General features: G+C 36.3%; 1 protein-coding gene across 1 annotated transcript in view; it reads right to left on the bottom strand.

Annotated features, from left to right (window-relative positions):
• UNC13C (unc-13 homolog C) overlaps nucleotides 1-21081 on the bottom strand; it is a 640690-nt gene that overhangs the window by 72624 nt on the left and 546985 nt on the right. Inside the window, exons 28-29 of the mRNA XM_054239666.2 lie at nucleotides 17132-17212; nucleotides 5325-5472 (exon numbers count right to left, since the gene is read on the bottom strand). Of these exons, the coding sequence (XP_054095641.2) occupies nucleotides 5325-5472; nucleotides 17132-17212 (229 nt within the window). The remainder of the gene's footprint in view (nucleotides 1-5324; nucleotides 5473-17131; nucleotides 17213-21081) is intronic.

The following is a 21081-nucleotide window of genomic DNA, read 5'->3' as shown; positions in this document are numbered from 1 at the left end:
ACATAACATCATATTCACTTTTGAACATATTTCTCATGGTGTGAAACTGAGCTCGGAGGTGACAGTGAATATTTGTTAAATGGATGCAGAATAAGATGTGTTTTAGTATGGCAGTACATTTCTAGAATGATAAACATGTTACTCTCAGATATTAAATTCTCAGTTCCACTTAAAAACTTAAGAATACTTCTACCTCCATTTTGGATTTATTTACCAATGCTTGGAATAGAGAGAGAAGAGAAGACTGTTTTTCCAATATGATAGATCACATTTCATTTCTGTGGCTCATAAATTTCTAATGGGATTCCATTCCTTGTAGAGTTTTTTTCCTTTTAGTCTAACTACTACAAAAAGATGACATCCAAATCTCTTCCAAAAGAGAATAATGGAGGAGGAAAGGAGTACAAAAATAGGACAGAAAAGAGCAAGAAAGAGGTGAGGAAGGAAAAAAGGAATAAATGAGCAAGATACAAGAGGCTTTTTCTTACTTATAAGCCCATTTATTAAAAAGTTGAATTTAATTAAAAATATTTTTAAAGGGAAGTATGTCTTAACACTTGAAAATAGTAAGACTCCAATTATAAGTTATTGAATTTTCCCTTACATTTAATGCTACAGTTACTTTTCTAACATAAGCAAGGGAGAAAAACAGAGAAGAAAGAAGGAGATGAGAAACAAAAAGAAGAAAACGGAGTAAGGAGAAGTTATATGAGAATAAGAAAAGTAAAACACAAATGCTTTTAAAAGTGCATTTAGATTTCTAAAGGATCACAAGACTTTTTATACAATAGACATTTTGATTAAATAACAAATAATGATTCAATGCAGTTTGAAACAATAATTTTCCCACAGAGTATGAAAAATTAGAGACAGGCCAGACATGGTGGCTTACACCTGTAATCCCAGCACTTTGGGAGACTGAGGCAGGCCTGTCACCTGAGGTCAGGAGTTCAAGACCAGCCTGGCCAACATGGTGAAACCTATCTCTTATATATACACACATATATATACATGCATATATATGTGTGTGTATATATATATATATAAATTAGCTGGGCATGGTGGCATGTGCCTGTAATCCCAGTTACCCAGGAGGCTGAGGCAGGAGAATTGCTGGAACCTGGGGGGCAGAGGCTACAGTGAGCTGCAATCACACCACTGCACTCCAGCATGGGTGTCAGAGCAAGACTCCATATTAAAAAAAGAATCACTTTGGCTTTTATTGATCATAAGGTAAATGCTTATGCTTATTATTTGGGAGCAAATACACAAGCTTTTTTCCCAGATAATACTTACTCATTTAAAAGTTAAATTTCATTAATCAGTTCTGCATTTTTCAATTAAGAAAACATGAGAAAAATGCCCAAGTAATGAGGAAACACTCATTCAAGGTAGTGAGCCTTTCTGCTTGTCATCAAGGAGGGATGTACACAGCATTCAGGGCACAGAGTCTAGATATGTGTTGAGCCAGGATCTGGCACCCTGCTTTTTAGCCATATGAGCTTAGCTTTGGATTCTCCCAGAAGTAAACCAGAGACAAGCATCAAAAGGTAAGTGGTCTGCCTGAGAGGGATCCCAGGAACACTTGGAAAGGAGCAAGGAGGTGAGAAAAGAAAAAAAGTAAGCAAAAAAGTGTGTGTCAAGTCAGCCCTCTGAGAGAAACTACATCCCATCTCCTAGTGAAACTCTGGAGTGTTGTGTATACAAAATACATGTCAGAGTTGCCCCAAATGAGGAAGATGGACATTTTCTCTTATTTTTTTTCCCAGGTAGAGGGCTGTTCTCTGAGACATTAACCCTCCGACACTCCAGCTGGTCCTGCATAGGACTGAGACTGTGCCTGTGGCGCCTCAGAAAGAGTGGTAGGTGTTTGCAGTAAGCAGTGTCAGCTACTACTACTTTATTTTTTAGTGATACTATAACACCAATATGATCTTTCTAAATTCTATAACAAAATATAGGTTAAAATAACACAAATTAAATACAATAAGTATTCATGGGTATTTGGTATTGTGCTAAGTCCTAGGCAATTATTTGGATAATTGCAACTTATACACTGGGATATGGTTTAGCTGTGTCCCCAAACAAATCTCATCTTGAATTGTAGCTCCTGTAATCTCCACATGTAATGGGAGGGATCCCTCCCATTACATGTGGAGATTACAGGAGACTTCATTTGGTCATTTTGGACTCCATGCCACCAGAATAACAGATACAAAAAGGGGATAATGAATCCTACTATTAATTGGAAATAATCAACTGCAGTAAGAGTACCAATGGAATCCAAAGGGTGTAATTCAAATGCCTCTATTTCTGCATGTCCAGTGTCAAATGTTCACAGAATCGTATAGCATTCTATATAAATAAGACCCCAATAATTAAACTTTTCTACATTTCTCTGTCACTTAAGGGATCTTGGAAGCTGAGTTTCCTTTGCAGCCAAAGAGAACATGAAGTGGACAGAAGAATTGGCAAGTCATAAGTACAAATGTTAACTTTAGGATCTGTTACAGAAAAAAGTATTGTATCTTCTATATTTTCATTTTTATAATTTTATAAATAATTCTAATATTTAGCTAATTTTCATCTCCCTCTCTTGTCCATCATAATTTTCTCAAGCGTGTAGTGTTGGCTAACTTTATTATTCAGTCTATGGTCATGAATATTGAGATGGGATTGTGATATAAACAAAAAAAGAGAGGGAATGAATATTACTCAGAACTCCTAGATTCACTAACTGAGAAGACTTCAGCTTGCCTCTATTTTTTAATGGAACATGGTTATGTGACATCAAACAATAGCATTGTCCTTCCTCCAGTGTGGAAGTATAAACACTTATGTGCAGGTGGAGAAGAAAATTTTAGAGAAACGGCAGGGTGGAGAAAGTGGGTAGCAGCCGAGAAGTCTCCGTTACCACCAACGATTTGGAAGGAATGTATGAGTTTTCTATGGCCCACCTCACAGGAGAAAGCTGGGCTTTAGCTTACTTGCTGGAATCCCATTCCAGAATGCTAGCCACAGGCAACGGATTTTTAAGCAGCAAGAATCTATGGCATACGCTGCAGTAGTCAGTCATAGGAGACACTGACAGGAATCAAGCTGAAATAGATTTCACTCCTCAAGGAAATGTACAGATAGAAGGGTCCCCAACATTGGGTCCACAGAAATACACATGAGAGACACACGTTTGGAGGCAACCATATAGGAAGTATTGAGGATCTCTTCTTTTTCCCCGTTAGTTTCCATTCCCAAAACACTGAGGCAAAGAGGGACCTAGAAGAGGATGGGGAAGGAGAAGCGACAGGCACATCAGGCTCTTTTTTACACACCAAATTCTGTAGGCCTGAGCATGTCTGGAGAGGGCAGCTGGGCAGAGTCTAATGGGGAGGGGGCAGGAGCAGGTAGGAATAAGTTTCCACAAGGCATAGTTAAAGGTAGTTATTGGAGAAAACTATAAACCATTTCATATCTATATCCTACCAATTTCAGTTATCTGAAAGAAAAAATTGAATACTCAGAAAAAGCCAGAAAATGAGGGAACCAGAAAAAACTAAAACCAAAACCAATTATATTGTCAGTGAGTTATTAGAATTAAGACTCCTCTTCTGTTCCCATAGGTTTTTAATGTTTTCATATAATACATGTAATGAAAAGATAATTATGCCAAATTCCATAAACCATAGTTGATTAGATATATACACACACAGGAACATACATAGATATATACAAACACACACTCACAAAGTTGGCCCTTGATATCCATGGGTTTTACATCCATAGATTCAACCAACTGCAAATGGAAATATTTTTAAAAATTGCATCTTCACTGAATATGTAAGGACTTTTTTCCTGTTATTACTCCATAAACAATACTGCATAATAGTCATTTACATAACATTTACATTATTTTTGGTATTCTACATAATCTAGAGATGATTTTAAATATATGGCAGGATATGCAATCTTATATGCAAATCCTACACCATTTTATATCAGGGACTTAAGCATCCATAAATTTTGTTATCCCATGGGAGGTCCTGGAACCAAGTACCCATGGTTACCAAGAGATGACTGTCTGTGTGTATATGTCTGTGTGGGTGGGTGTACACAAAAATGTAAACCTATAAAGGTGAAGCAAAAGTTTTATATACACGGTATTTTTCTTAGAATAAAGCTATAACACTATTGATTAGATACTTTAGAATTGTATTCATATTTATAAAGTTTAGAAAACCTTGAAGGAGCATGAGCGTGGATTCAGGGAATCAAGTTTTGAATATTTCTGCATCTCTTGACAATGTCTGATAGGCTGAACTACTTTTCCCTTTCTGGGAATATCCTGCATTGTAACCTGGGATATATGAGAAGGGATAATTGTAATGTTTTAATTAGACACTCTCAGAAAGCACAAAATGTTAAAGGCAGACTACCTACCTAGCACCTTTAGCTTTATCTTTGATATAGGTATAAAACTTATATCCAAGAAGAAACAAAGATGGGTCCAGACAGTTAAAAAATTACCTGTATGTTCTCTTTTCCAAGGATCTTTCATGAATGAATACAGTGTCCTCTTACTTATTTTTATTATTTCTATAATATAATTTATTCGGTTCTGAAGTTTGAGCCTGCATTTGGCTTTGACTCATACTGACATTTTTAGTCATCTTTTAGAAATGCCCATTCTCAAACTCATACAATCACCAAAATATAATAAATCACAAAGCAACTTGAAAGAAAAATTTTTGAACAGTAATATCCTAGAAGCTTATCAGGTGGGAACTTTGATATATGAAACATATCTGAGTTTTAAACAAAATACCAAGCCTGCCTCTTGGCCCATTTCAAAGAAAATCTTTTAGTTTCTTTATATGAAATTAGCATAAAATGAGATTTCCCTCATGGAAACCCTAAAGCACAGGATTTTACATTTGAAATCAGGATTTAGGGAACTATTATCATTTTTTGGGAAGATACCAAGACCAGAAATCCACTGAGTCTTTTATACTGAATTGAAGAAAATATCATGGTCATAAATATTAAAAAGTAGATTTTACTTAGTTTTATGGAAGTTAAAATCACCAACAAGTCAGCCATTCCATACAGCTTTCGTATGAAATATATCATAGAGTTATTAAAATTGTTTACAAAATTATAATTCATGAACACTAAAAAGCTGGTATTCTCTATTAACCACAACTCTGCATTTTTAATGATACTTCAGTTCACTACAGCAAAAATCAATAGTACTATTTATAATAATTCTGATGTTAAATTTTAGTTTAGTATTCAGTTTACCTTATTCTCAGGTCCTATGTGTTACTTACTCTGTGAGGTTTGAGTATCTATGAATTTCTTTATCAAGGCATCAGTAGTTTGGGTATAAAGACTGAGAGCATATTTCAGAGACTGAAGGTCTGGGCTTTTCTCCAAGAAACTCTTTTTCAGGCCATTTCCTCCAGCATGAAAATATTGCTACAAAGAAAAAAAATCAGAGGCATTTAGAAAGGAGTATTGGAAGAAGAAATTTATTACTCTAATAGAGAAGCCCAAATTGAATAATACAATTTGATAAATGTAAGATAGGTACAAAAAATGGTGCCACCATTTTCCCATTGCTAAGTTATTATCATCTAATTCAGGTCCTGTAGATATCTCTAAAATGACACTCAACATCACAGACCTCATATCCCAGAAGTCCTACTCCTTTGTCTCTTATGCAAAACTTTAAACAAAAGAGATCATGCTGATGTAGCAGTCAGAATCCTTATTAGAATAACAGGTTTGGGTAACAATGATCAACTTGGTTATTGACTTCCATTTCCTAAACATGAGAAAAACACCTAGGGTTGTCAAAATTTCATAGGGAAGATAGCTTCTGGCCACATATTTTCCAGATACCAGTTTGAGATTGTAGGTCAGGTGTCTGCCACTCCATTTGCCCCATTATCTAATTACACAGTGGTGAAGCTATAGGCCAACCTGCTGAAGCAGAGTGGTCCTTGGAAATCCAACACCCCTTGAACACTGTATCACATAAATATAATACAACCTTTGTTTTGCTATTGTTATTCAGCCAAACTCAAAATATTCCAATATTTACAAATAAGATAATAGAGAAGATAGATGCTCATTGACAATAAATACGGTCATTGAGGGATGTTAGCAGCTTTCATACTACAAGTGTTATACACAGACATCGCTTTGAAATGCAGACTGTCTAGTGATATATGATAGAACTAAGGATTTTTTTCCATTTGTAAATAATATATTTATAACATTCTATTAAGGTTAGATAAATGGTTCTCTTTCTCTCTTCCTGTACCAACAATGCTGGAGGAAACAAAACACTCACTGGTAACTGTGGTTTGGTGTGACCTATAATTAGCACAGAATAAAATATGTTGAAGAAGCTCAAGAAATTATTCAGAGACACTCTCCTAAATGGCTATGTGTCATTCTTCTTTCCCACTCCTTAAGAACTTCTACAGCAGGATAATTCAATGAGCTGAAATATCAAAATTATCTCAGTTTTCTCCCCCGTTCAAGGGGAGATCCAGAAAGATTTATGGATATTAGCAAGCATCTGGTTGTACTTTCAGAGAGTATAACGTAGAGGAGATTCAGGGTGTAGGCTAGAGAAATTAGGCAATTGGAATGTAAACTTAAGAAAGACTGGTACAATTATAGACACCCTCCCCAGGGAGAAAAAAAACCTATGGTCCTTTGGAATTCCTTTACTGAGTCTAGCTGGGTACTCTGTGAAAACACAAGCTTTGGCAAAAACTACATATGGTTATGTAATGAGGCACAGGAAAATCATGTTCTCTTTAGAAGAAGAAGAAAAAATAATAGTTTAAAATGTTCTACACCTGGATCTTATAAAGAACGTTAAAACATTTTCACACACAGAAAGTATTTAGAGAATTATTAGTCCAGAACTGTTTCAGGTGCCTTAATGGATGAAAAAAGTATGACAATTCCTTTCTTTGAGAAACATAGTATTTAAGGATGGAAAAAAGATTACATGGATGTATTGAGGGGGATAGATGTAAATGTATTTAGATTGGTCTTGACTCTGTATCACCTAGAAGGGTGATGGGTTGCTCTCTGGAATACTGTTTACTTAATGATTCAAGGAGCCAACAGAAATAACCCTCCCTGAGAGTAAAGAGCAGTGCTAGAAACTGAGCCAAGAGTAGGAGGGGAACTCTAGAAAAGAAAGCATTCTCTCTCTTAATATTTCTCAGGCAGACCCCAGTCTCATCAAACCTGAGCCTAAGTGCTAGATTATAATAATGGAGGACAAGGAGGAGCAGAGAGAGGAGGAAGAAGAGATGGAAGGAGAACCAAAAGGATAAAATGAAAATTTGCCATTTCTGGGGGAATAATGAGCAGAAAAAATTAGTGGGTATTCTTCTATGATACACATTTGGGTTATTTTCACTTTTAATTACCCTGAGGCTACTTTAAAACTCTAAAAATTTTAGAAAAGTAGTAATGATAGTGTAGATGATTTTTGTCCACAGTAATACAAATTAATTATTTTGGGTGGAATGAAACTGCATATTGTTCTGTAGATAAGTCTTGCCTTTGTTCCAGCTTTTCTTATTGCTTGTATATGCTTGGTTTCTGGAATTCTCCTTTGACACAGTAGTAACATCGTACTTGGTTCCCTCACTAATTGATGGCTTAAATAACATTTTACACATTTTGTAACTGCATGAATATCACAATTACGCCCTCTTTTAAAAAGTGTTCTTTAACAGTGTATAAAAAGTAGCATGAGTGACAGCATTCCTACAGATGACCACAGGATTGAGTGTCTAATTTGTAAGATTGGATTGTGGGTCCGTCAGTCACCTAACACTGACAGCATCAGTGGTAGTGTCTGCTGTGCCGCCTGTTTTCTCCCTCTTTTCTTTAATAAATATTTATTGAATGTGTATCGTGAGCCAGATCTTGTGCTGGATGCCAACACTATGAAGCAAAAGAGACACAGTTGTTGCTCCCAAAGGGATTATGATCTAGTAGGAAATGTAACCAACATTTAAACAAATGACTCCAACAACACATGGCAGGTGTTAGAATAATGATTTGAAAATACAGATAATAAAGGAGGCATGCACTTCTGTTGTCTAAGGCATCAGTAAAATGCTTCCAAAGAAGTGACATATTTGGTGGTTATCAGTTTTTAAGTACTGCTCTTTTTAACTTCAGCAGCCAGGAGATAATTCACCCTTGGGAACTAGAGAAAGAGAACAATCCCACCAAGCAACCAAGAGAAACCCTGGTAGTCTTGGCACTATTTAAGGAGAACTGAAGTGTTTTAGTTCTCTAAGTATAATTTAGATATAGTTTTAAAAACAGTGCTTTCTACTGTTATTCGATACCCATCAATAACTTGTGCTGCCTCTAGGTACTAGAGGGCCTACAGAAGTTAATAGACTTGGAATCAACCCAAATGCCCATCAATGACAGACCGGATAAAGAAAATGTGGCACATATACCCTATGGAATACTATGTAGCTGTAAAAAAGGATGGGTTCATGATCTTTGCAGGGACATGGATGAAGCTGGAAATAATCATTCTCAGCAAACTAACACAAGACCAGAAAACCGAACACTGTGTGTTCTCACTCATAAGCAGGAGTTGAACAATAAGAACACATGAACACAGGGAGGGGAACATCACTCACTGGGGCTGGTTGGGGGGTGGGGGATAAGGGATGGATAGCATTAGGAGAAACACCTAATGTAGATGGCAGGTTGATGGGTGCAGCAAACCACCATGGCATGTGTATACCTATGTAACAAACATGCACATTCTGCACAAGTACCCCAGAACTTAAAGAATAATAAAAAATCATAATAATAAAAAAAGAAGTTAAGAGAGGACATGACATCCTACGGATTCCTAATGCATATTAACATGGTAAAGGCTCTGAGACATACTATGGCAAAGAAATCTGTGTAATCTTTTATTAATACACCTTGCTGCTAAAAGTACTAGGCCATAGGACACCTATATCACTGGGCATATATTAATACTTTAGGGGATACAAATGTTCCATGGAATATGATTTAGGAAACCCAAGAACAGAAGAATGTCACTGGATTTCATGTAACTGAGATATTGTTGAGGGCCTAGAAAGCTTCCTGGGAGAAGGGAAAAATAATTAAACTATGTAGGCATAAACTATGTACTTGTGCTGGAATCTTTTAAAATAATTTTCTAGAAAGGAATGGTTTAATACTAAGGTATTATTTTGTAGGACTCTGGGACTTTGTGGACTCATCAGGAAATGAAATCATAAATGAGGTGTGCGCTTGTACCTGAGGAAAGCCCAAGGGTCCCTATGGTTTTAGGTTCCTTCCTCCTTTTCAGCCATAGAGTTTTACATGTTATTCCATTAAAGTCTCTAGCAGGATATTTACTGAATAGAAGTTTTGTAAGAGCAGAAACTAATGCCTTTATCTTTTGAGTGCATTTTATATTATGAAATGTGGCAAGAAAGAAACTCAGGAAAGAGGGTAGCTATGTCAGAGGAGAAAGCAAATTGTCAGCTGGTAAGAATGAAAACCTCCCGCTGAAGGGACACAGACAAATAATATATGCCATAGGCTCCTCACTCCAACAGGGAAGAAGATGATTTCTATGCTTATGCAAATGCGAATTCGATGAGAATGCTACTTCTTGAAAGTCTTTCACACAGTGTTCAGAATCTGGAATGACAGCATCTAAGAGCACCAGTCTGGTTATCTCACTGGCACAGATGATCAGGAGAAAGGGGGCTGCAGTTATTACATGGACCTTGGCATTCAGAAGAATTGCATTCAATTTTGACTCTATGTGCATGACCCTGAAGGAACTGAAGAGCAGAATCTGCATTGTGCTGAGGCTTGGGTTTGAAAGCTATAAATGTGAGGCTGAAGTACAGAAATAAATATCTTAATTATTAGACAAAACCCACTGTCCACAGCTCAGTGCAGTGTAGTTGATCTTCATTCATTATAATGGGCATTTTGTGGGGGTGGATAACACGCTACAAAGGAATTTGCAAATGTGGGGTTTTAAAGCCTTCCAGATGTTTTCATTATGCCTGTGAAAAGTACATTATTTTCCATTGACAATAAACGAAAGACCAAGACTCAGTTTCTTGTAATTCCTCTGTGGTCTGCAGCATAATCTAAGAAACTTCAGTTTGATCCCTTTAGATGTTTTACTTAGACTGACCTAAAGTAGCAGAAAAAAAATGGGCAAAAATCAGTTAGGACAGGTCATTTCCTCCTTATTGAAGAAAAGAATTCATAATCACTCAGTTGACGGACTGTGGAGGAGTTGTTTGTTTTGTGCAAAGAAGGATAAAGATGTTAGCTGCATGACGTTCTCTCTTCTTCTCTATCCTGGCTGACGTTTTCACTGTGAACTTGAAAAACCAAAGGCAGAAAGCATGTTTGACAAACGTGCAGTTGAGCTGAAGCTTAAAGGTGCTACACTGGATGAGCACATTTGGTTTTAGAAAGGTCCTGGTAGTCTGCTATGCCGGGTCGACATTTCCAGAAGGAGATGGCAACGAGGAAAGGGAAAAGTCAGAATTCATAATAAATATTCATATTCATGTTTACCACCAAGTACAGAATGGGGGTGACGTGGCTTAACAACAGAAAATTTTAACAAGTTGTAAAGATTTATTTGCTGTCAAGTTCAACACGGTTTCCTAAGTGAGAAGGCAGCTATTAAAACAATTAAATCTGATCATGCATCAAAAGAGGTAGACAGATCAAGAATAAAGGTTTGGTAAGGCAAGAACATTCTTCATTGGTTAGAACGTGTCTGGGATATTAAATTCATTCTCGGACTTTATTATTTATAAGAAATATTGAAAGTGGAGGCCATTTAAAGATAGGTAACCAGAATTTCATAAGGTCTAGAAAGCCTGTTATTCAATAAACAGTTTCAGATGACATGGGATGGCATGATAGTTTTCTTCAATACCTGAAGTCTATCATACAGAAAAGGAAACAGAATAATTTAATAGTAGTTTAAAAGAACAGAAGGAGCACCAAAACATAGCAAGGGAGTGGATTTTTGTTTGATACATTCATCAAAATATTCCAATAATAGTGCATCTTAAAAATAAAAACTTCCATTTGTAGTTTAGTGGCCGCTGTTAAGTGGTGGCCAGTTGACCACGTGCAACCACTGGTCACTCACATCCATCTTTCCCTTTCTCCTCCTAAAGCCACCACCTTAGTGATGGCTCTCATCATCTTATGAACTGAAATCTCTGACTATAATCTTGAACTGTGCCATCTAATTTGTGCATTTCCCTAAGATTCCTGTTGCTGAAATGATTTTAGCATAACATTTTCAAAATCATCAGTGAATCCTCTTTTAGGGAATATACTGAAGGCACAAAAGGACCTCTGCATTTTCAATTTAAACATTTCCCATCAACCTCATTTTAAACGGTTTCATTATGCAAACACCTAGTTAAGTCCAGGCCAGTCCACAGAGTAGTCTACTCACTGCCTTCCAGCCTACTTGTCTTGTGCCCTTCCATGGAGAAATTTCCTTTCCCTGTTTATGTTCATGTCATGCATCTTCCTCCGAAGAAAACTTTCTATCCAGCCTGTGAACTCCCATCTGTCCTTTAAGACCATTGTGGCTTTTTCTGATCTCTTGAGTCCATACTGGTTGATCACATCCTCTAAAACGTTAAGATTTTTTTGTATCTGTTTCCTTCAATTAGTATTTGGATCATCTGTCTCATCTCTTACACTGTTATAAGTTAACACGTATCATTTCATTTTCAATGTGCCTTTCTCAGCTTTAATCTGGACTAGAAACTCCTGAGAGAAGAAACAACATTTCTTCTCAAAGGGGAATCTCAGGTGCTAAAGACTATGACCAGAGTTGTTCTTTTATAGGGAAAAGGTACTGGGCACAGGAAACCAAAAGGCCAGAGGAAAAAGCCTTAAGGACTCAAACTTTAATAGCTCCTTTGAGAGGGAATTAAAGGGTTTATTGGGAAAGGAGGAAAAAAGAAATAGAAATACTGGTTGCAGTAGACTATGTGGGGTCTTGGGCTTAAGAGTGAAAAGAGGAGCCTTCAAAATGAACCAGTCATCAGGCAAAACAAGAGGCAACTTAGTATTTGTGAAGTGTTTTCTATATGCCTACTTTAATTGCTTTGTATGTGATGACTCATGTAATTTTCTTTCAATAGTCTTTTAAGTAGTATTATTTCCACCAGAGAGGAGAATAATTTACAATTGGTGTTTTTCTCTCTCTTAATCATATCCTATCCTGATATTATACTTGTTAGTGGTATAATTTCCCATGTAGTTTTCAATATTTTATTTACTTTTATAATTCATAGCCCTCTCCTGACATTTGTAAAGGCTTCTACCCTAGATACATTAATAGGTTGGTTTCACGAATGTCAGGATTTGTGGTAAGGAGCACTATTATCACCTTGGGGGCAGGAAGGAGCTATATATGCAGTATCATTTTCTTTACCTTGAAAAATAACTGTATTTTTGTCTTATTATTGTTATTATTCATGACTTTGCAGAAAATAAAGCACTTGAGATCTGGTTGTGATTTATAAGGCAAAAAAAATGTACTGCTAAATTAAAAAAATCAGGAAAAATATCACCTGCATACGTAGCAAGCTATTCTTTTTATAATCCCATTAAAACTCTCTGAAATCTTCTAACTCTCCAAACTCTAAGATTGAAGATCTCTCACAATCTATTTTTACTGACTCATGGGAACATGTTATTGTTTCTTTGCAAGATTATCAAAAGAATTCCCTTTTTTGTTAAATATACTATTTCGGTAGCAATTTTCCATCATTACTTTTCTCTTTCCAACACCTGTGTTATAGTTTTGGGAAATCCATGCAGACAGTTCACTTTGCAAACTTAGATATAATCATAACCCACCTTAACTTTATAATTTTAGTGTTTAGCCACTAACGATTTCTGTTTTTAGGAATTTGACGGATATTTTTAAAAATTGTTTTCTACCACAACTGGAGTCCTCTTTTACACATCAGATTAGAATATGCTCTTCCTGCCCATAAAATATCTCAGTGTTTCCCTTTTACTGACAAGCTAAAGTTGAGATTCTTTATTTTGGTATTTAAGCCTTGGCATTCTGGCTTTAATCCTCTTTCATTCCCTGTGATACTCAGCCAGTCATGATCTGTTCTTCTACACCAGACTATTTAAAGTTTTCAAGCTGACCAATGCCTTCTCTTATATCACTCATGCTGTATTTTCTACAGGTCTACAGTGCTTTTCTCCCATTGTTTTTTCACTCTTTATCCTCTACATCTCCAAACATCCTTCTCTGGGGAGCTTTTCCCTGGACATACAGAGAAAATTCATCACCCTCTGTGCCCTCCCCCATCCTTTGCCACAATTATTTTACTGATTGTGGATGGTTTTTGTTCCCAAGTCAAAGGCAAGTGCTCCCATCTCCAGCCAGCTCCTCACTGCTCATCGTATTTGCTACCAACAGTCAGCTCTCAAATAATGATTTCTGAATAGCTATCCTCTAAACTAAGTAGTTTATTTTGTTCTTAAGAGCAGCTGGATTTTAACCAAGGCAAAACTATACTTGTAATGGTGAAAAGAAGATGCTGAGGAACACCCACTGGAACCGCTCCATGGACAACAGAGATAGCAGGATAGGGTTAGAAACTTTGTGAGCGTAAGACACTCCTGAGGCATAAAATGTGGTTCATTGTCATGTTCTTCCATTTGTCTCGAGTCCTGAGCATAAGAAATGGTATTATCCAAGATTAAATAAGAAAGTATTAAGTAAGTTCCAAAGCTATATTTGAATTTATAGATAAATTCCTTTCCTTATACCAAGAAATGCAGATTTCTAGTGGACCCTGATTCACATGTTTATCACTTTTAGAGGAACCTCAGTATTGCCACTGCATGGTGCCAGATATATTTGTAACATATAATGTAGTGTCATGTTCAGGACCATATAGCAGGGGTTCTTGGGAAATTTAAAAGGGTGAAAAAAATGAAATCATTCAGCACTTTTTCAAGTCAAAGGGTAACTGCTTTTTCTCTTGGAAAGAACTCTGCGTTTTGGGGAATCTCATGTCAGTTCTGAGTCTTCTTGAGATATGCGGTTGGAACTCAAAGTACAGCTAGGACTCTTTTAAACTAAAGTTTCCCTGTTGGCCCCTCTATTAGTTTGTGCATACAGATCAGACTATTGGTTATCTGTCTCGTAGCTGCCACCTTTCTACTTTTATTTTCAAACACTGTTGATTTGGTTGCTTTGCTGGGTAAATGAAATGTCTCAAAGCCCAACCATCCTACCTGCAGCAGATGATCATAATTAATGTTACTCCTCTCATATTTGACACTCTTGACTTACAATAGAAAATATATGTGAGTGGTGTTATATAATAGTTTCATTCCAATTAAAGTTTTAATATTTAGGAAAGTTAATATTTTCATCAATGCTTATATAGAGGCTGAAAGGTCTTACATTAGTTTAAAATAATTAGAAAGGAATCTAAGTAATTAACATAATATTTTAATATACCAAGCAGTAATCGCTCTGAAGACATAGCCCTTTTAGCCTGCTACATTTTACTTAAACTTTGTAAATACTTACTAAAAAAAATGTGACATAGTAGCAAGAACACTGGCTTTAGAGTTTGGAGTCCTTTCTCGCTCTGCCAATTAATAGTAGAGCTATGGCCTTGGAGAAACAACTGAAATCCCCTCGCCTTTAATTTTCTCATCTTTCAAATGCAAATAATCATTCTTGACCTATCTAACATCCCGGATATTTACAACGATTAGGTGAAATGATGTACATACATGAGAGAAATTTGAAAATGTAAAACATTATTTCAGCCTACATTCTAAAAACTCCATAGCATTTTCCTTTTTTGTTTCCTCATTTCCAGCTTATTCAATTACAGTGAGCTGAAGAGGAATTAAGGATTATCTCTCTAGCAGTCATTGGAAGTTAGCATGGGTAGCGTGTGCTCCTTTGTCTAAGGTTATCTTTCTCAAGAGGTCTCTGCTTGCCCTATAGTGTTCCTTTGGCTGGGCTCTGGGCAGACATTGAATCTCTAGCTCTTGGAGTTAAAACTCTTTTAAGTTGTAGTCTTCCTTCTCCTGAATTCCTTTGTAGTCAATCTCACAAGTAGTACTTCGTAGGACAGTAAGTTGGAGCAAATCTCAGAGACAGACAAGATAAAGGGAGTCTCAGCTTTGGCAAACCGATGACAGGCATTGAAACCAGATATTAGGTGAATACGTTGGCAGATGGGCAGGGCACAGGGTCAACAGAGTCTCATAGCAGACACCGCTGGCCTAGCATGGGGTTACCTAGAGAAAGAGTTGGTATCAAAGAAGTTAGGGAATAGGGAAACTGGAGAACTGCCACAGGCTCTGAGGCTCCGGAGAACCACAGTCAGTTGCCAGTCCTGGAGGAACAAGACAAATGACATGGACCCATTTACTGGTCTTGAACACCAAATAGGAGTTTCTTCCACAAAGAACAAAGCAAGTGTCTGGTGTCTGAGACTGAATTAAAATATGCACAGGTGATATAAACAGGAAGATAGGATAGTTAAGCTGTTAAGATAAAAGAAACTTATTTGCTTGAGGATCAACATTGTCTTAGAGTCCGAGAAGAACTGGGCCTGCAGGTGGTGATCATCTGACCTATCAACAAAAATTAGAGAAATGCTGAAGTTAGAGACAGAAGCCAGATCTGTGAACACTGTGAATACCATCCCCTGTTTCCACAGAATACATTTTCCTTCCTTTCGTAAATCCAGGCATTGGCATGAAGGGCTGAATTCAGATGCTAAAATTTTTTCTTTTCTTCCTCTTCGTGGTCCACTCTAGAGCTTATGTTTTACTACTAGCATGTCCTTATATGTAGCTATTAGTGCTACTGTAACTCCAAAAATTAGTTATTTCTTCATCAAATTTTTGAAAATAATTTTAAAAATAACTTTTAAAGTCTTTTATTGTATTTCTTTTTCATGTTGTTCCTTTTTTTCCTCAAAAATATTGTGCAAATTTTCCATTTCCAGACATTTCTGCTACCTCTTTAGAAACTTCATTTCTGTGACCCAGGTGCCCCCAGGTGTCACACAACTCTCACCTTCCAACTTTAATTTGGCAGATTTTGACACTGCAGCAGCAAAAGACTGCCTCCTATTAATTGCTGAAACTGCAAAACAAAAACTGCGAGGTGACAGTTTTGTGAAACTATGTGACTGTTCAGATAGAACTCTGTTGAAATGAGCACCGTTGTTTCTATACAGCAGAACTGTTCTGTGCTCTGCAAATGGCTCATGGTAGCTAATAGTTACAGCAGAGTTACTAGGAATACTCTTCACACATCCTGGATAGTAGATGCTTCCTCCAATGAAGAGTGAAAACTTTGGATATAATTTGAATTTAGAAGACAAATTCATCTTTCAAATTTTTAAATAAACTTACACATATAAATATAGTTGTATATAAATATAAAAGAAATTATTTGAAAACAACTTCTAGGTTACATATTGAGATCTGCACACCTTTAGCAAACACTACAGTAACTTTTAGTTAACCTTTGGCTATGAAAACAAGTGATGCATACAACACAATGTGTGCATTTTCAGCAGAAAACGAAATTAAATTACTGTACTTACTAAGCAAGAAGAGAAGGTCGGCATTTAAAAAATCATTTCAACATGCATAGAAAACACATAAAAACAAATTCTGTCAACCCAAAATATTCTGGAAGCATCTGTTTAACTGGGTTTTAGAGTACACATCTTTCTTTGAGCACATATGTTACAACATAGGTTTCACTTACGCTTTAGAGAGAGGACAAAGGAAGCAAGTATAAGAACAGTGTATTGTGGATGTAATGAGATAGACAAGGCTGAATCTGGCATCCTCCAGGAATGTATTAGCTTGGTGCAATTACTATTGCACCAACTTACATCTATTCAACTATCTACCATCTATTTGGATGCCATAGCTCTACTGACAAATGGCTGAGATCAGGACTACTCATCCCTGGAGGAAAATGGGGGCCTCCCTGGATGTATACACAAGAGCACTAAAACCTTACCTTGATGGTAGCCAGGACTACCTCCATTATAGCGCATTGTCTTGGTGTCAGACCCTTGGCATCCTCTCGAATCATGTGCTCCTGGAAAACAGGTTAAGAATTGCTTATAAAATAACCAGTTCATATATTCAACAACTACTTTAAAACATAACCTACAAGGCTACAGCAATCAAAACTGCATGGTACTGGTACCAAAACAGAGATATAGACCAATGGAACAGAACAGAGGCCTTGGAAGCAATGCCACACAACTACAACCATCTGATTTTGACAAACCTGACAAAAACAGGCAATGGGAAAAGGACTCCCCATTTAATAAATGATGTTGTGAAAATTGGCTAGCCATATGCAGAAAGCTGAAAGAGGACCCCTTCCTTACACCTTACACTAAAATTAACTCCAGATGGATTAAAGATTTAAACATAAGACATAACACCATAAAAAACCCTAGAAGAAAACATAGGCAATACCATTCAGGACACAGGCATTGGCAAGGACTTCACGACTAACACACCAATAGCAATGGCAACAAAAGCCAAGATAGACAAATGGGATCTAATTAAACTTAAGAGTTTCTGCACAGCAAAAGAAACAATCATTAGAGTGAACTGGCAACCAACAGAATGGGAAAAAATTTTTTGCAATCTACCCATCTAACAAAGGGCTACTATCTAGAATCTACAAAGAACTAAAGCAGATTTACAAGAAAAAAGAAAACACAACCCCATAAAAAAGTGGAAGTATATGAACAAACACTTTTCTAAAGACGACATTTATGCAGACAGCAATTGTATGAAAAAATGTTCATCATCACTGGTCATTAAAGAAATACAAATCAAAACCACATTGAGATACCATCTCATGCCAGTTAGAATGGGGTTCATTAAAAAATCTGGAGACAACAGATGCTGGAGAGGATGTGGAGAAATAGGAAGACTTTACACTGTTGGTGGGAGTTGAAATTAGTTCAATGATTGTAGAAGACAGTGTGGTGATTCCTCAAGGATTTAGAAATAGAAATTCCATTTGACCCAGCAATCCCATTACTGGGTATATATCCCAAGGATTATGTATTGTTCTATTATAAAGATACATGCACACATATGTTCACTGTGGCACTGTTTACAACAGCAAAGACCTGGAACCAACCCAAAGGCCCATCCATGATAGAATGGACAAAGAAAATGTGGCACATATTCACCATGGAATACTATGCAGCCATAAAATAGGGCAATTTCAGATCCTTTGTAGGGACATGGATGAATCTGGAAACCATCATTCTCAGCAAACTGACACAGGAACAGAAAACCAAACACTGCATGTTCATTCATAAGTGGGGGTTGAACAATGAGAACACGTGGGCATAGGAAGGGGAACATCACACATTGGGGTAGGTTGGGGGGTGGGGTGCTAGGGGTAGGAAAGCAGGGGGCGGGGAGGCTGGGTAGGGAAAACAATGGGAGAAATGCCTGATGCAGCCAACTCCAAGGGGGCTTGGAGACTGCAAACCACCATGGCACGTGTGTACCTATGCCACAACCCTGCAGGGATGTGCACATGCAACCCAGAGCTTAAAGTACAATAAAAAATGAAAACAACCTGTATTATCCTCATATGCAAAATTTCCTGTTTGAAATATCTCCTGCACATGAATGCATTTAAAATAAAATTATTGTTTTGTCATATATTTTATAAATCTCCACTTGGTCAAAGGGAGAAATGTTCAATGTCTACTTGAAAATAAGTACTCTAATAGGCGTGTGGCTTTATTTTCACTTGCAAGCTAACGTCAGGGAAAAAAGAGAGAAACCTGGAAAATGTGTGACAAATTTTTTCACATGACTTCCTTGGTTTACATCTGTCACATTGAGGAATGTCTCCCAATTACTACTGATACAGTCTATTTTAAATATAATGCCCCCATTTTATTCTGCTCCTTATATACCTTCAGTTTTTACTCATTCCTGGGAAAAGCCCCAAAGAATTAGCTAAATTTGGCTGTAAGGGTTTTAAATATTTTATAATCATTTAAAATATTTCAGAACTGATTTTAAAACTTATTTCATTATTTTACAATGGATTTTCTTCATTATTTACTGTGATCTGTTTTAACCCATCATACAAAGCTTATTTAGGAAAATGATGGCAGAAAAGGAAAATAACAGAGGAAATAAAAATCTAAGGGATAAATTAAAAAAGTCTGACCCCTTCCCCCAAAAGCAATACACTCATTCCAGGGCTGCCATTATTCTATTCAGCAACACTCAACAAATATTTATTGAGTGTTTATTATGTGCCAGCAATGTTCATGATGACTGAGGTATATTGAGGGAAGACTTTTGTCCTTCTGGAGCTTAAACTTATGTTGGTGTCTTTATGAATTAGAAGAGAAGTCCCATGTGGGTGAACCTAGCTCTGAGCATGTATGGAATAATGGGTAAAGCAGTGCCTTTGGTGAGTAATAAAAGCTGTCTTTTATTTTTATTTTTTTGAGACGACAGCTTCAAGGCAGCACATATGGCTTGGCAAGTGGAACATGGGCTCAATTTCAGCTGTCACTTGCTCCTTTCGATACGCATTTTTGTGCTATGCACACACCATGCAATCACACCCAGTGGCTTGTCCTTCTATTCCCGTCGTTTTCTTATTCTTTTATTTAGCAGTTCCCATGACTTTCTGAAGATAATAATTTATGTCTCACTCACTCCTTCAGCTTTTCAGTGTCCAGTTTTGCAGTTGGTACCTGCTAGGCACTCAGTATATTTTTGATGGTCGAATTGTGCTTCCTTCAGTGTATGTCACAGGATTTAATACGCTTGAATAGAATCATTGTTTTTGGATATTGCTAACAATATGGTGTAATATTTAATGGATCTATGATATATATTCCACATCTTAGTGCATCTTTCTCTGATATGAGGATTTCAAGTTTTTAAATAGCAATATTATATGCTCATTGAGAGTCAAAGAGCAGCAGAAATATTTGCTGAGTTATGGGGGAAAATGCTTTCAGACAAGTAATTAAAAATACTTTCTATTAAATAAATTTCTCTGGCTACATGAGTCTTCACTGGTTTAACAACATGGCCACATTTTTTTAACAGATTCTAATAAATGATATGCTGGTGCTATGGAAATGTAATTCTTACTAGAAATAACATTTTACAACTTAGCAACAGATCATTCAAGTGAGCAGGTCTCTGAAAGAGGCCAGCAATGAGTTATTGCCCAAGTAAAATACATGCAGTAAACTCACAGTCCCAGGTGTATTTTTATCACTTGGTTTTGATATTATATAACCAGTTCCTGAAGATTTATGCATATTTTCTTTGAAGTCAAATAAATCTGATTGTATGAAATATTGTTAGACAAATACATATATTATATATGTATATATATAATATGTATTATATATAATACACATGATAAAGTTTATTACTTCATACTCTGGAACTTTATAAGACATATATACATATATCTGGAACCTTATAAAGTTTCAAAGTATAAAATAATACAAAATGTCAAACTGTTGAATAAATACATGTTTAATGAGTTAATCCTAAACCATATCCAAACACAGAAAACTAATTAGTTCCCTACATTTTTCTATTTTTCTTGATTTTGTGTTCCTTTAGGCAGTTATCTATGAATACTTCTAAATAAGAGTTCTGAAAATTTCTGTCAGTACAATTATTTCAAGTAGCACCTTTTCAGCACATCAAATCTGCTTTCAAACTAATATATTAAAAATTTAAAGAGCCATGGTTTAAACATTTTTTAATGGAAGTGATATTCTAATAAAATAAGAGGAAATTATTTTATAAAATTTGAAGTACTTCGTGCCAGCTAGAGTTTTCGGTTTTTTTTTTTTGCATAATGTTGTAGGAGATTTATTCCTCTATAATTCAAATAATAATACTAAACGGATGGATAATTGAAAAATAAAAAAC

This window comes from Callithrix jacchus, chromosome 8 (assembly GCF_049354715.1).
Source record: "Callithrix jacchus isolate 240 chromosome 8, calJac240_pri, whole genome shotgun sequence".
NCBI lineage: Eukaryota > Metazoa > Chordata > Mammalia > Primates > Cebidae > Callithrix > Callithrix jacchus.
This window is presented reverse-complemented; position numbering and strand designations above follow the sequence as displayed.